This window comes from Balaenoptera acutorostrata, chromosome 6 (assembly GCF_949987535.1).
Source record: "Balaenoptera acutorostrata chromosome 6, mBalAcu1.1, whole genome shotgun sequence".
Taxonomy (NCBI): domain Eukaryota; kingdom Metazoa; phylum Chordata; class Mammalia; order Artiodactyla; family Balaenopteridae; genus Balaenoptera; species Balaenoptera acutorostrata.
The window spans coordinates 101108034-101125503 of NC_080069.1; the positions used below are offsets into that span (position 1 = coordinate 101108034).

Sequence of the window (17470 nt, forward strand, 5' to 3'; positions counted from 1 at the left end):
AAAGAGATTAGAATTAAACTTTAATGTACAGAGAAAGGAGCAAGAGGAAAAGTTATCACTTTGTAATAGCAAGAAGTATAAAAATGTTTCCTCTGCGCCCCTGGAAAATGTTACTTTTTCCAGTAGCTCTCAATCATCAAAGATGTTACATATGAGCTTGCCCATATGGCGTTATTTAACCTTTCCTTTTTCTGACTAAACCCCAGGCATTTAGCCCTAAGTATGTGGGATGGTAACATTTGGTTAGCTCCACCAACAAAGTTAAATGCTTCCTTAACATTATAAAGTTGTTCCAAGTATAGACTGCTCAGAAATTAGTTCCCTGGAAAAGTTACAAAGCTGCCTTATAGTTTCATGGTTGTCATTTTTTAACTTGTTATATGTAACTAGTTAGTGTTATGTCTTAAAGCAAAAATTCAAAGTCGGTCAAATACAAATATTTATTGAGTGCCCACAGAAAATGTAAAACTTGACTAGAAGCCAAGTAAAAAGTGAAAACAGTTGGGGGGTGGACAAAATGGGTGGACTCAAAAGGTACAAACTTCCAGTTATAAGCTAAATAAGTCATGGGATGTAATGCACAGCCTGGCAACCATAGTTAATAATACTGTATTGCATATTTGAAAGTTGCTAAAGAGTAAATCTTAAGTTCTCACTGCAAGAAAAAAAAAATTTTGTAACTATGTGTGAATGTTAACTAGACCTACTGTGGTGATCATTTCACAATATATACAAATATCTAATAATTACATTGTATACATGAAAATAATATAATGTTGTATGTCAATTATACCTCAATTAGAAAAAAGTAAAAACACAATGCAAAAGTTCAACACAGGGAAAGAAAAGTTAGAAATAATCATTATAATGATGACTAATATTTATTGAGCACTTTCTATGTGCCAAATGCATACATGCATTATGTCAAAACACTGCTATAAACACTAACAATATCCCCACTTTATAGATTAGAAAACTGAGGTTTAAAAAAGTTTAGTAGCTTGCCCAGTATCACACTGCTAGCAAGTGGAAGAGTTGGGATTGGACTCCAAAGCCACAGTTCTTTATCACTACTTTACATTACTCCCCTCAAATGAATATTAAATGGTCCAAAGGAGAAAATGACTACTATGAGCTGAGTGGGCTAGAAACATTCCAGGAGTGACTTAAGTCTTAAATTTGTATATGTTAAGAGAAAATAAGGCTTCCATATCCTACAACTCCAGGAGGCACCATTCTCATTATCTTATCTGAGTGACCGTAAGAGGCAGTTCTCAAGAAGGGAAAGGGCACTTCACGTGAGAAGAGACAACAGGTGCAGCCCATGACACCAGACAGCATCCAAAAGACGCCTGCATGGAGCTCCTAGGCTTACAGGACTTGCAGGGCAGCACAGTCTACTGGAGCTGGGGTAGGTGTACACATCCTCTTCTCGCCTTACACTGAGCACAGTGACATGCTACGAAGCCAATAAGGTGAGGACTCAGGCTGCCCTTTCTTTTAAAAACCCTTACTCTTGCTTTAATTAAGGGTTTGCTTAAGAAACAGTAACATGAAAAACATCTCTACGTTTTCTGTTGAATTGTCCACGGCGTTATGTAATAACGTCTGTTGTATAAGTGCCCACACAATTTAGTTCCAGGAAAAAAAGTCACTTTCCTCTTGACAAGCTGGTTTGCTTCCTTTCAACAAACAATGAGAATTATATAACCCCTCCTTTCCCACATTTCTTGTCTTGCTTTCCAGGAAGTACAAAGATAAATTTCATGTTTAATTAGAGTAACAATGCTGGCCAAAGTTTCTAGTATATTTATTTTCATCTCCTATTTTAATGGGTTTATTAAACATATGTTTAATTGTAACTGTTTTACATCTCTCTCTCTTTTTTTTTTTTTTGGCTACACCCTACGGCTTGCAGGATCTTAGTTCCCCGACCAGGGATTGCACCCGGGCCACAGCAGTGAAAGCACCGAGTCCTAACCACTGGACCGCCAGGGAATTCCCTTAAATCTCTTTTAATATGTAGGCAAAACATAAATTATGAATAGAATAAGGCCATCCCCCTTCCCTACATAAAATCTATTCTATATGTTAGTGATGGCTAGAAACCCACGAGTCAACTCAGAATCCTCCCTTTGCTTTAGTCAATAACCAAGTTCTATTATTTAAATAACTTAGTGATATTTAGTGTACTCTTTCTGGTTTTTATATCCCTAACACACTGTCTTGGTTTAGCCTGGTTTACTGGAAAAGCTTCCACATTAATCTCTCTGCCTTTAGTCTCAACTCTCTCTCAATCAACCCTCATTTGTTCATTTCCTCAGTACTACCAGAAAGATTTCTAACACAAAATTATTGTCTTTCAGCTGGCCCCAAATTCCTCAATCTGTCAAGTGTAGAATAGTACCTGAAGTCATTCATATAACATTAGGGCCTGGTTGGCCCCTCCACATTACTTGGCCTTATCTCACCCACTCCCTTCCCCCCATGATGACCCTCCAAACATACCTGCTCCTCTCTCAGGGTTGCCCATCTCAATTAAGAGCACCACCATTTTACCCATCAAAACTTGGAGTTATCCATGACTCTTCTTCCCATCACATCCCACATCCAAACTATCAGCAAATCCTACCAGCTCCACCTTTTCAATATAACCAAATGCAACTGCTTTTCACCACCTCAAGTGCTATCACTGGGTCTAAGTCACCATTGTCTATCACCGGAACCACTACAACAGCCTCCTAACTGGTCTCTGATTTCACCCCCATACCTCCTAAAATCTATTCTCCCTACAGCAGCCACCAGGGATCCTTTTAAAATATAAATGAGATTATGTCACCATCCTGCACAAAACCTTCCACTAGCCCCACTGTGACACTTAGAACACAGCCCAAAGTTCCTGTCTTTGCCTAGAAAGCCATACCTGTTCTTGCTCTTCTCCTTGCCTGGAATGTCCTTCCCCCAGATATTCATATAGTTGGGGTCCTCACTTCATTGCAGTCTCTGCTTCCGTGTTACTTCCTTAGAGAGATTTCCTGACTCCACCCCCCGATTTCAGTCGTTCTCAACTGGGGGGTCCATTTTGATCCCTCAGAGGACATTTGGCAATGTCCAGACATTTTTGGCTGTCACAATGGGGGAAGAAGGGATTTACAGGCATCTGATAGGTAGAAGTTAGGGATTCTACAATGCACGGGGTAGCCCGCACCCCCAGCAAAGAATTATCAAGCCCAAAATGTCAACGGCATCAAAGTTGAGAAACCCTGCCCTCCCTAAAATATACCTCCTTTGGTCTCCTAACCCTTATTCTGCTTTACTATTTTCTCCATGATAACTGTCACCACCTGTCCTTATGCACATATCTATTTATTCATTTGTTTATGGTCTCCCTCACTAGAATGCAAGCTCCACGAGGGCAGACTTTATACTGATTTCTACGTGGCCATATCCCTCTGGTCTAGAAGAATGCCTGGCATATGGCCAGCACTCAGTAAATATTTATTTAAAGAATAGGTGGATAAATGACACTTTAACAAAGCTGAATTATCTGTATCCATCAAAACTCCCCAGGTTCTCTCAAACTTCTATGCCACCAATCACAGAGACTTGTGAGACATCAGGAGATCTGAAGTCAGATTTGTCTGCTGTAGAGACAGGAACAGGCTTATTTTTATTTCCATTTCCTACATGATGGCAAATAGGCTAATATGCTCCTTGACAGTAGAGTCCATGCCTCACATTCCTTCTATACCTCTTGCATTCAATGGCTGATGGCCAGGATGGTGGGCTTCTACCCTGCCCAGTGAAAGAATTCAATGTTTCAGATTTAGGACTTAATCCAAGAGAAATTCAATATTCCTGGATGCTAATCTAGGGCTTTAATGACCTAGGCATCAGTAATAACAGGGCTAAAACTCAGTACACATCTTTACTCAAAATAAGACAATAATTTGTCATGATATCCAAAGCAATAAAACTGGTATAAATAGGCTTTAACATACCTGCTTGTTTAGCTTCAATACAGGCAATATTTATTTCTTCTTTCAAGTCCCAGTTTTCATTGGCTATAGCTTCCCCTACTTTAACAAATCTTCCAACTGCCAAGTTGACGGCTTGTCCTACACGCTGAATTGCTTGCAGAGTTTTATCAGACTTTTTGGTATTATCTTTATGATTAATAAGTGTGGTGATCTAAAAATAAAAGATAAAAGCAACCTGCTTAAATTTTATCTCAATACTTTTTTTTTAAAGCTGTATCACAATGGCCAAGAAAATTAAGCCCAGCATACTACACTAGCCTAACACACTAAATTAATTGATAGTTTTAATGCTTCAACCCAAAGACAAGGAGCAAATCATCTTGCATCCCTCCTCAGGACAACATTTCCACTAATAACAATTCTAAGTTTACCTGAGGGCAGTTATCCAGGGCACACAGTTCTATAAGCCCTCCAGATATTTCAACAAATCTTAAAGACAGGAGAAAAGTAGGAGAAGGTGGATCATTACATTCAAAGAATCCACATAAAACCAAAGCACTTCAGGTCTAGATTCCTCTACTGTGACTTAAGCTGCTGTGAGAGTAGAGACAGCATCTTCTTCACTGTGCATTCCACTCCACTGCCTAGCACAGTGTGTAGGTTGTACAAAATGGTACATGAACCATACTTGTCTACACTTTAGAAGGACCACTATAATCTACGTTTTATACTTCTCTCAGTTTTGTTGCAGACTCAAAGTAAACGAAATACCAAGAGCTTTAACACTTGATTCCAGGCCCTGAAATAAAATATAAAAGGTGACAAGTTAAGCTGGTTGAAACAAATACAAATCTTCAAAATGTCCTAGAAAATTAGTACCTGAACTATAGTGACATATAAAAATATTCAAAGAATGTTACATGAAAAATATAAATCCCAAATGGTACCTGTCCATCGTGTATAACTTTGAAATGATTTATATAAATATATTAACAAAGACCAGAATAGTGAATTAAGAGAAGAGGAAGGGACTTGCCCTTTGAGCAGCAACTATGTGCCAAGCACTTTACGTGTTATGGTATTAATAATATAGAGTCAGGAAGGCCTGGGTTTGAGCCTTGGCTCTTCCGTTACTAACTAAATGACCTAGGGAAATGTACTTAATCTCTCTAAATTTCCTCATCTATAATATTATCTTCCAAATTTTGAAAATTTCCTAGAATCCAGGTCCTGAGGATGCATCACTGAACAAGACTAACACAATCCTGCCCTTATTCTGTTTACAGTCTATCAAAATAACAATAATCCAATTGTACAAAATATATTTGTTGCACACCTATCATATGTCAAACAAAATTCTAGGCAGTGATGAAACAGCAATGAACAAGAAAGAAAAGGCCCATACTCTCATGGAGCTTATATTCTAGTGGGGTGAGGAGAGACACAATAATCACACACATAGGTTAAAAAAAAAAAATTAATGTAAATGCTATGCAAAATATTAAAATAGGATAATGTGATAGAAAGTATCTGTGTAGCTACCTGAGATTAGTTGACCTTCCTTCTATGAAGGAAGTGGGATGCTGGATCATATGGTAGTTCTATTTTTTAAATTTTTTGAGGAATCTTCATACTCTTTTCCATAGTGGCTGCACCAACTTACATTCCCACCAACAGTGCACAAGCATTCCCTTTTCTCTACATCCCCACCATCACTTATCTTTCTGATGACAGTCAATTTTAACAGATGTGAGGTAATATCTCTTTGTAGTTTTGACTTGAATTTCCCTGGTGATTGGTGATTTTAAGCATTTTTTCATGTACCTGTTGGCCATCTGTATGTCTTTTGAAAAATGTCTATTCAGTTCCTCTGCTCATTTTTAAATCAGATTGTTTGCTGTACAGAAGCCTTTTAGATTGATGTAGTCCAACTTGTCCATTTTTGCTTTTGTTACTTGTGCTTTTGATGTCATATCCCAAAAGCATTGCCAAGACCAAGTCAAGGAGATTTTTTCCCTATGTTTTTGTCTAGGAGTTTTATGGCTTCGGGTCTTACACTTAAGTCTTTAATCCATTACAAGTTAATTTTTGTGAGTGGTATAAGATAGGGGTCCCATTTCATTCTTTTACATGTGATTATCCAGTTTTCCCAAATCATTTATTGAAGAAGCTATCCTTTACTCATTGAGTATTCTTGGCTCCCTTGTCAAATATTAGTTTACTATGTATGCATGGGCTCTGGATTTTGTTCCACTGGACCATGTGTCTATTTTAATGCCGGTCCCATACTGTTTAATTACTATAGCTTTGTAGTATAGTTTGAAATCAGGAAGTGTGATGCCTCCAGCTTTTTTCCTGTTTCTCAGGATGCCTTGGCTAGTTGGGGTTTTGGTGCTTCCATACAAATTTCAGGATTGTTTTTCTATTTCTGTTAAAAATGCCATTGGAATTTTGATAGGAATTTCATTGAAGCTATAGATAGCTTTGGGTAGTATGGACATTTTAATACTAATTCTCCTGACCTATGAACATGGCTTATCTTTCCATTTACTTGTGTCTTCTTCAATTTCTTTCATCAAAGTTTTAGAGTGTTCAGTGTACTGATCTTTCACCTCCTTGGTTAAATTTATTCTTAAGTATTTTATCATTTTTGATGCTACTGTAAATGGTACCATTTTATTTCTTTTTCAGATATTTTGTTTTTAGTGTATAGAAACACAACACCAATTTCTGCATGTTGATTTTTTTATCCTGCAACTTTAGGAATTTGTTTATTAGTTCTGACAGTTTTTTGGTGGAGTCTTAGGATTTCCTTATATATAAGATCATGTTAACTGCAAATGGAGATAATTTTACTTCTTCTTTCCTGACTTTGATGCCTTTTATGCCTTTTTGTTGCCTGATTGCTCTAACACTTCCAGTACTATGTTGAATAGGAGTGGTGAGAATGGACACCCTTGTCTTGTTCCTGACATTAGAGAAAAAGCTTTCAACACTTCACTGTTGAGAATGATGTTAGCTGTGAGCTTATAATATATGGCCTTTATTATGTTGAGGTACATTCTTTATATACTCAATCACAAAAGAATGTTAAATTTTGTCAGATGCTTTTTCTGCACCTATTGTGATGATTATATAATTATTCCTTCATTTTATTAATGTGGTGTATCACATTTATTGATTTGCGTATATTGAACCATTCTTGCAACCCAGGGATAAATCCCACTTGATCATGGTGTAGGATCCATTTAATGTGCTACTGAATTCAGTTTGCTAGTATTTTGTTAATAATTTTTGCATCTGTATTCATCAGGGATATTGGCCTATAGTTTTTTGCTGTTGTCGTTTTGGTTTGGTTTGGTTTTTTTCCTTATAGTGTCCTTATCTGGCTTTGGTATCAGGATAATGCTGGCAGAGACCACACTTTTAAGTACTACATTATAATGCCCCACAAAATCCCAATGAAATAGGTACTAATATCATCCCCATTTCACAAATGATAAAACTAGACAGCATGGAGAGTAAGGAAATTAGACATCAAGAAGAGTAGGAGATTTAAGATTTAAATCCAGATACTCTGACTCAAGAGCCTAGCCTCTTCACCACTTAGCCAACCTGACTTCCCTGCTTCTGACTTCTCAACTGACAAGAGGATTAAAGAAAATGATGCAGTATCATGTTTAACATAGTACCCAGTTTAAGTACTCAGAGGCATATTATCATTAGCTCTCTTATTTAATCCTTACATACTATTCAAGACAAGAAAACTGAGGCTGAGTGAAATTAAGTACTTGGCTTACACAGCTAAGAAGCGGCCTAGTTTAGAATTTGAACCCAGGTTTATCTGACACCAAAGTCCACCCCATACTCTTTCCTTTAGTGGAGCTTTTCAATCTTCCTGGGTTTTTTGAGTGTTTTTGTTTTTGGAGGGAAAAATACTTTCTTCAAAATAAAATATTACCTAAAATTACTAGGTAGTCCATCAAAGAAGTGTTTCTATGGTTGAATTTGGGGATAACTATGGGTTATAGGAAGCAGGGAAACAAATATGAATACTATGAGCACCAGCTTAGTCCTTCTCCACACCTGATACATCCTAGGGAACTCTCAGTATCACCTGGAGAACAGAGAACTTGACCACCACTGACTGTTCCAAACAACCATGTTGGAAGAGACTCTGGAGAAAAGAAGTTTAAGTTGTTTTTATTAAATCCTTTATAAAGTTTAGAGTTTTCAATTGTAAAGAAAAGATCCTGCAATTAGGCTAAAATACCAACTATTGTTCAGTTCTGAAACACACATTTTGCTTTCACTACAAGCATCCTCCCCAGTGCATAATTAGGTGTGGCTATCTTCCTTTTACTCAAAGCATTCTGGAAAATATTCAGTCCAAATACAGGTATGCATTTCAAATTGAATTTGGAGGAGCCAAGTCAATTTATAAAATTTCTTATTAAAAGGTCTACATATGGGACTTCCCTGGTGGCACAGTGGCTAAGAATCTGCCTGCCAATGCAGGGGACACGGGTTCAAGCCCTGGTCTGGGAAGATCCCACATGCCGCAGAGCAACTAACCCTGTGCACCACAACAACTGAGCCTACGCTCTAGAGCCCATGCTCTGCAACAAGAGAAGCCACCACAATGAAAAGCTCGCGTGCCACAACGAAGAGTAGCCCCTGCTCACTGCAACTAGAGAAAGTCCACGTGCAGCAATGAAGACCCAACACAGCCAAAAATAAATAAATAAAATAAATAAATTTATACCAAAAAAAAAAGGTCTATATATGTCCTAAAATTATTTTCAAACTTTTTAAAAGGGAGGTCCAAAAAGTTATACATGTTGATTGTTTTTAAAAACGGGAAGGGGTAATATAGGAAAGCCCAAAGAAATAAAAGTCACCCATAATCCCACTACCTTGTCAGCAACTTGGCATAATTCTTTTCAGTCTTGCTTTCTACATAGACATACTTAAACACAGTTTAACAAAAGTGAGACCAAACTTCAATTTCCTTATCAAGCAAAAAATAAGACTAGTTAACATTTAACATTAAGCACAACAACAGCAGACGCTATCTGATGTGCTTTACATGTACTGATTCAATCAATGCTTACGTCTCTGTGAGGTAGATACTGTTACTACCCTCATCTTACAGATTAAGAACCTGAAATACGAAAAGGTTAAGAATTTGCCCAAGGTCACAAAGGCAGTAAGTTGCCTCTCAGTCACTACACAGCCTCTTTCCTCCCAGGATTATGTTAAGAATCAGGGGAGGCGTGGCAAGTCCCATGGCTGAGTGCTCCCAGAGCTGGGGCCTGCTCCCCACATACGCTTGAAGGAGCTGCAGGGGCCATGGGCATAGGCAGAGAAGCTTGAGGGATCTTGCTTCCCAGGCCAGAAGTTGGGCCCGAGCTCCTGTGGTGGGGGCTCCTAGTCCAAACTGCTGGACTAACAGAGAACCTCAGACCCCAGGGAATATCAATCAGAGTGAGGCCTCCCGGAGGTCCTCATCTCAGCACCAAGACCCAGCTCTATCTAACTGCCTACAAACTCCAGTGCTGAATGTCTCAGGCCAAACAATCAGTAAGACAGGAACACAGCACCACCCATCAAAAAAAAAAAAAAAAAGAAACGACAAAAAAAATATGTTACAGACAAAGGAGCAAGGTAAAAACCTACAAGACCAAATAAATGAAGACGAAATAGGGAACCTACCTGAAAAAGAATTCAGAGTAATGATAGTAAAGATGATCCAAAATCTCGGAAACAGAATGGAGAAAATACAAGAAACGTTTAACAAGTATCTAAAAGAACTAAAGAGCAAACAGTGATGAACAACACAATTACTGAAATTAAAAATATTCTAGAAGGAATAAATAGCAGAATAACTAGGGCAGAAGAACAGATAAGTGAGCTGGAAGATAAAATGGTGGAAATAACTGCCAGGGAGCAGAATAAAGAAAAAAGAATGAAAAGAATTGAGGACAGTCTCAGAGACATCTGAGACAACATTAAATGTACCAACATTCGAATTATAGGGGTCCCAGAAGAAGAAGAGAAAAAGAAAGGGTCTGAGAAAATATCTAAAGAGATTATAGTCAAAAACTACCCTAACATGGGAAAGGAAATAGTCAATCAAGTCCAGAAAGCACAGAGAGTCCAATACAGGATAAATCCACGGAGAAACACACCAAGACACATATTAATAAAACTATCAAAGATTAAATACAAAGAAAAAAATATCAAAAGCAGCAAGGGAAAAGCAACAAATAACATACAAGGGAATCCCCATAAGGTTAACAGCTGATTTTTCAGCAGAAACTCTGTAAACCAGAAGGGAGTGGCAGGACATATTTAAAGTGATGAAAGGGGAGAACCTACAACCAAGATTACTCTACCCAGCAAGGATCTCATTCAGATTCGATAGAGAAACTAAAACCTTTACAGATAAGCAAAAGTTAAGAGAATTCAGCAACACCAAACCAGCTTTACAACAAATGCTAAAGGAACTTCTCTAGGCAGGAAACACAAGAGAAGGAAAAGACCTACAAAAACAAACCTGAAACAATTAAGAAAATGGTAATAGGAACATACATATCAATAATTACCTTAAATGTAAATGGATTAAATGCTCCAACCAAAAGACACAGACTGGCTGAATGGATACAAAAACAAGACCCGTACACATGCTGTTTACAAGAGACCCACTTCAGACCTAGGGACACATACAGACTGAAAGTGAGGGGATGGAAAAAGATATTCCATGCAAATGGAAATCAAAAGAAAGCTGGAATAGCAATTCTCATATTAGACAAAACAGACTTTAAAATAAAGACTATTACAAGAGACAAAGAAGGACACTACATAATGATCAAGGGATCAATCCAAGAAGAAGATATAACAACTGTAAATACTTATGCACCCAACATAGGAGCACCTCAATACATAAGGCAAATGCTAACAGCCATAAAAGAGGAAATCGACAGGAACACAACAATAGTAGGGGACTTTAACACCCCACTTTCACCAATGGCCCCATCATCCAAAATGAAAATAAATAAGGAAACACAAGCTTAAATGACACATCAAACAAGATGGACTTAATTGATATTTATAGGACATTCTATCCAAAAGAAACAGAATATACTTTCTTCTGAAGTGCTCATGGAACATTCTCCAGGATAGACCATATCTTGGGTCACAAATCAAGCCTTGGTAAATTTAAGAAAACTGAAATTGTATCAAGTATCTTTTCCGACCACAACGCTATGAGACTAGGTATCAATTACAGGAAAAAGTCTGTAGAAAATACAAATACATGAAGGCTAAACAATAGGCTACTAAATAACCAAGAGATCACTGAAGAAATCAAAGAGGAAACCAAAAAATACCTAGAAACAAATGACAATGAAAACACGACAACCCAAAACCTATGGGATGCAGCAAAAGCAGTTCTAAGCGGGAAGTAAAATCCTACGCCAAGCAACAAGAAACATCTCAAATAAACAACCTAATCTTACACCTAAAGCATTAGAGCGAGAAGAACAAAAAAAAAAAAAAAAACAAAGTTAGCAGAAGGAAAGAAATCATAAAGATCAGATCAGAAATAAGTGAAAAAGAAATGAGAGAAACAATAGCAAAGATCAATAAAACTAAAAGCTGGTTCTTTGAGAAGATAAACAAGATTGATAAACCATTAGCCAGACTCATCAAGAAAAAAAGGGAGAAGAATCAAATCAACAGAATTAGAAATGAGAAAGAAGAAGTAACAACTGACACTACAGAAATACAAAGGATCATGAGAGATTACTACAAGCAACTATATGCCAATAAAATGGACAACCTGGAAGAAATGGACAAATTCTTAGAAAAACACAACCTTCCGAGACTGAACCAGGAAGAAATAGAAAATATAAACAGACCAATCACAAGCACTGAAATTGAAACTGTGATTAAAAATCTTCCAACAAACAAAAGCCCAAGACGAGATGGCTTCACAGGCAAATTCTATCAAACATTTACAGAAGAGCTAACACCTATCCTTCTCAAACTCTTCCAAAATATAGCAGAGGGAGATGGAGAAAACTATAAGACATTGATGAAAGAAATTAAAGATGATACAAACAGATGGAGAGATATACCATGTTCTTGGATTGGAAGAATCAACGTAGTGAAAATAACTATACTACCCAAAGCAATCTACAGATTCAATGCAATCCCCATCAAACTACCAATGTCATTTTTCACAGAACTAGAACAAAAAATTGTACAATTTGTACGGAAACACAAAAGACCCCGAATAGCCAAAGCAGTCTTCAGAAAGAAAAACGGAGCTGGAGGAATCAGGCTCTCGGAATTCAGACTATACTACAAAGCTACAGCAATCAAGACAGTATAGTACTGGAACAAACACAGAAATATAGATTAATGGAAGAGGATAGAAAGCCGAGAGATAAACCCATGCACATATGGTCACCTTATCTGTGATAAAGTAGGCAAGAATATACAATGGAAAAAAGACAGACTCTTCAGTAAGTGGTGCTGGGAAAACTGGACAGCTACATGTAAAAGAATGAAATTAGAACACTTCCTAACACCATACACAAAAATAAACTCAAAATGGATTAAAGACCTAAATGTAAGGCCAGACACTATCAAACTCTTAGAGCAAAACATAGGCAGAACACTCTATGACATAAATCACAGCAAGATCCGGTTTGACTCACCTCCTAGAGAAATGGAAATAAAAACAAAAATAAACAAATAGGACCTAATGAAACTTAAAAGCTTTTGCACAGCAAAGGAAACCATAAACAAAACAAAAAGAAAACCCTCAGAATGGGAGAAAATATTTGCAAATGAAGCAACTGACAAAGGATTAATCCCCAAAATATACAAGCAGTTCATGCAGCTCAATATCAAAAAAACAAACAACCCAATCCAAAAATGGGCAGAAGACCTAAATAGACATTTCTCCAAGGAAGATATACAGATTGCCAACAAACACATGAAAAGATGCTCAACCCCACTAATCATTAGAGAAACGCAAATCAAAACTACAATGAGGTATCACCTCACACCGGTCAGAATGGCCATCATCAAAAAATCTACAAACAATAAATGCTGGAGAGGGTGTGGAGAAAAGGGAACCTTCTTGCACTGTTGGTGGGAAGGTAAATTGATACAGCCACTATGGAGAATGTTATGGAGTTTCCTTAAAAAACTAAAAATAGAACTATCATATGACCCACCAATCCCACTACTGGGCATATACCCTGAGAAAACCATAATTCAAAAAGAGTCATGTACCACAATGTTCACTGTAGCACTATTTACAATGGCCAGGACATGGAAGCAACCTAAGTGCCCATTGACAGATGAATGGATAAAGAAGATGTGACACATATATACAATGGAATATTACTCAGCCATAAAAAGAAATGAAATTGAGCTATTTGTAGTGAGTTGGATGGACCTAGAGTCTGTCATACAGAGTGAAGTAAGTCAGAAAGAGAAAAACAAATACCGTATGCTAACACATATATATGGAATCTTAAAAAAAAAAATGGTTCTGATGAACCTGGGGGCAGGACAGGAATAAAGGCACAGACATAGAGAATGGACTTGAGGACACGGGGAGGGGGAAGGGTAAGCTGGGATGAAGTGAGAGAGTAACATTGACATATATACACTACCAAATGTAAAATAGATAGTTAGTGGGAAGCAGCCACATAGCCCAGGGAGATCAGCTCAGTGCTTGTGACCACCTAGAGGGGTGGGATAAGGAGGGTGGGAGAGAGATGCAAGAGGGAGGGGATATGGGGATATATGTATGCATATAGCTGATTCACTCTGTTATACAGCAGAAACTAACACAACATTGTAAAGCAATTATACTCCAATAAAGATGTTAAAAAAAAAATCAGGAGACAGACAGCTGATAAAATTGCCTTGAATGTGCCAAATAAAATTTTAGCTATTATTCTGCAAAAAGAGGAGGCATATTAAATTGGGAGTCACAACCTAGAGTTGCCCTAACACCAGAGTGTAGAGAATGTCTGAATGAACTGGAAAAGAGGGCAGAGAAGGTATCCCATGGGGAAGAAAGAGGATCTGATATACTGAAGAACTCTCCTGTGGAATAAAAGAGTAAGAACCCGGACCTACTTGATACCTTCTAACAAAGGGTGTCAAGAAGTTCTCATCGCCAACAAAGTATAGCCTAGCAGTTAAGAGCATGAATTCTGGCGTCACTCTGCCTGGCTTTGAGTTCTGGCTCTGTCATATGATTATGTAGCAAGTTATCTAACCTTTCTGTGACTCAGTGTTCTCATCTGTAAAAACAGGGGTAATAATAGTACCCATCTCATAAGGTCATTGTGGAGAATAAATTAGTATATGTAAATAAAGTACTTAGAATAGTGTCTGGTATTTAGTAAGCACTACATAATGATTAGATATTGCCCTTTTCACATTTCTAGAATCTCTGTTCTTTCCTCATGTTTGTGATGTTATTCTTATTTTCTAGAATAACTGACAGTAATCTCTTGATTGAAATGGATTATCTTAGTTTACTTATTTTGTGGGAAGATAAGAAAGCAAGTGAACACCCAGGGAGAAAAGAAAAAAAAATGGTAGTAGGCCAGATAAAAGAACAAAGCTTTAATTCCCTGGGACCTGAAAAACAAGAGAGTCAGCCCAGGACAGAGGAGTTCATCCCTGGGCTTAACTCATTAGTAAATTCTCAAAATTATTAGATAGAAAAATCAGCTAATCAGCTATAGCAACCAGTAGAGAAGAAAACACACCAAATCATGAGGAGGTCTTTAAAAGCAGGAAAAAGGGCACTTTCACTCTCTTTATACACTATTTATGTGTTTTTCCTTTGCAATTAAAAACACATATATTCATATACACAAATCAGCAGAGCGTCCCATATGTATTCATCTCCAACTTAGTGAGACAAACATCCTAAGAAGCTTCCAGGACAATGCAGAGAGAAATGGGAAGACAGGGGAGCTACCCTGGGGATTTATTAAAGGGTCTGTATAACGGTGAGTGAAGTAAATCTATCACAGACAGGAAAAGACTAGTGGGTGGTAGAATAACATTCCACACCAGGGTGGAGCTGTGTGGCAGATATTCCTCTTCCCTTCCTTGGATAAAAGCATTGTAAGTCTGGGAGTGGGAGTTTTGACAGGAAAAATAAAGTGATTATTAAAGAAGGTGGGGAGCTGCTCTGTAGAAAATGTGCTTGGGACTTAGCCCAGGGCTTTTAAAAAATCATCTGAATTAGGAAATATACAACAAATGAGTGTATAGAACATATATGCATACCATTTAAAGAAATGAAAGGAAGACATAACAAACCTACCACCAAGCTTAAGAAAACATTAGCAGCACCTCTGACAACCCATGTGCCCTGGGGGCCCCTCCCTTTCTACATCATCCCCTCACCGCCACCCCCCAGAGGAAACCACTGCTCTGATTTTGTGTTCATCATTCCCTTATTATAACTATTGCACATATGTTATATCCTTAAATGATGTATGGTTTTGTTTTGCCTGTTTTGAACCTTTAATTTTTTTTTTCCTTAACATTATGTTTTTGAGATTCATCCATATTGATAATTATAGCTATGGTTTATTCATTTCACTGCTGCATAGTATCTCGTATGAACTTAGCACATTTTATTTAAACATCCTACTGCTAAAAGACGTTTGGGTAGTTTCCAGTTTGGAGCCATTAGAAGTAAAAAGACTATCAATATTCCAATCTATGTCTCTAATACACGTGCAGGATTTTCTCTAGGGGTATGGATTTAACAGTGAAATTTCTGGGCCTTAGGTAATACCCACCTTGAACTTTAATATATTACATCAAACTGTTTTCCAAAACTGTTGTACTACTGACATTTCCATCAACTCCACATTCCTCACCAACGCTTGTTCTCACTGCAGCTTTTACTTGTACTTCACTGACTTCTAATAAAGTTGAGCATCTTTTCACATATCTTTTACACATCTGTTTCCTCTTCTACAAGATGAGTATTTATTTTACCAATTTTTAATGGGTAATCTTATTTTTGATTCATTGGAGTCCTTTATTTATGCTGGGTGCTACCAATCATTTGTTGGTTATTTGTGTTGCAATCATATTCTCCCACTTTAAGGCTTATCCTTTCAACTTTGATGAACAAAGATTCTCCATCTTAATGGAGCAAATATATTAATTTTTGCTTAGGGTTTATACTTTCAGTATATTAAGAAATCTTTTCCCACCGTGAGGTGGTGAAGATATTGCCCAATTTTTTTCCCTAAAAGTGTTTTAAGTTTTTTACTTTCATATTGATTTTTTTAAATTTTATTTATTTATTTGTTTGTTTGTTTATTTATGGCTGTGCTGGGTCCTCGTTTCTGTGCGAGGGCCTTCTCTAGTTGTGGCAAGCGGGGGCCACCCTTCATCGCGATGCGCGGGCCTCTCACTATCGCGGCCTCTCTTGTTGCGGAGCATGGGCTCCAGACGCGCAGGCTCAGTAGTTATGGCTCACGGGCCTAGTTGCTCCGCGGCATGGCATGTGGGATCCTCCCAGACCAGGGTTCGAACCCGTGTCCCCTGCATTGGCAGGCAGACTCTCAACCACTGTGCCACCAGGGAAGCCCCATATTGATATTTTTAATTCATTTGGAATTGGGATTCAATATCATGTGTTTCTATTTAGATAACCAATTGTTCCCATTTTTTAAAAAGTTCTTCCTTTCCCGACTGACGAATAGTGCCAATTCTGTGAATTATCAAGTTTCCGTATATGTGTGGATCTGTTTCTAGGTCCTCTATTCTGTTTCACTAGTCTATTTGTCCATCTCTGTTCTTAAACCCACATTGTCTTAATCACTCCAGCTTTATAATAAGACTTGAAATCTGGCAGAGCAAGTCCACCCCACCTTGTTTCTCTTCTGGCTATTCTTGGCTATTTGCTCTTTCATGCAAATTTTAGAATTACTTTTATCAAATTCTACTAAAAAAAAATCCTGTTGAAATTTTCATTGGAATTGCATTAAATTTACATATCAGTAGGGAAAATTGATATGTAAATAATATCAAGTCAATCTAGCCAGAAACATGGTACTTTTCTCCCATTTATTTAGCTCTACTTTGGCTTTCCATAAAATTTTTAAAATTTCTCCATGAAGTTTGGCCTCTCTTTTGCTATACACATATATACACATATTTTGCTGTCATTTTTATTCTAACTGGTATCATGTTTTAGGACGACTTTTCTGTTTGTTATTAATGTAGAAAGAAAAGCAGTTGACTTTAGAAGCCTACATTCAGTGAACTTACTAAACTTCCTAACTTTTATAATTTATTTGTAGACTCCAGTTTTCTATGTAGATAATTATATTTTGATTTTTCCTTTCCTACCTTTATACCTTTCACTTCTTGTCTTGTTGCACTGGTTACGATTTCCAGTACAATTGAATAGAAGC

At 37.4% G+C, this 17470-nt stretch overlaps 1 protein-coding gene across 2 annotated transcripts in view; it reads right to left on the bottom strand.

Moving 5' to 3' along the window:
• The window catches only part of CTNNAL1 (catenin alpha like 1), a 59146-nt gene that overhangs the window by 38389 nt on the left and 3287 nt on the right, over window positions 1–17470 (bottom strand). For both annotated transcript variants that reach the window (XM_057549238.1, XM_057549237.1), the window contains exon 2: window positions 4002–4191. In XM_057549238.1, the coding sequence (XP_057405221.1) occupies window positions 4002–4191 (190 nt within the window). The remainder of the gene's footprint in view (window positions 1–4001; window positions 4192–17470) is intronic.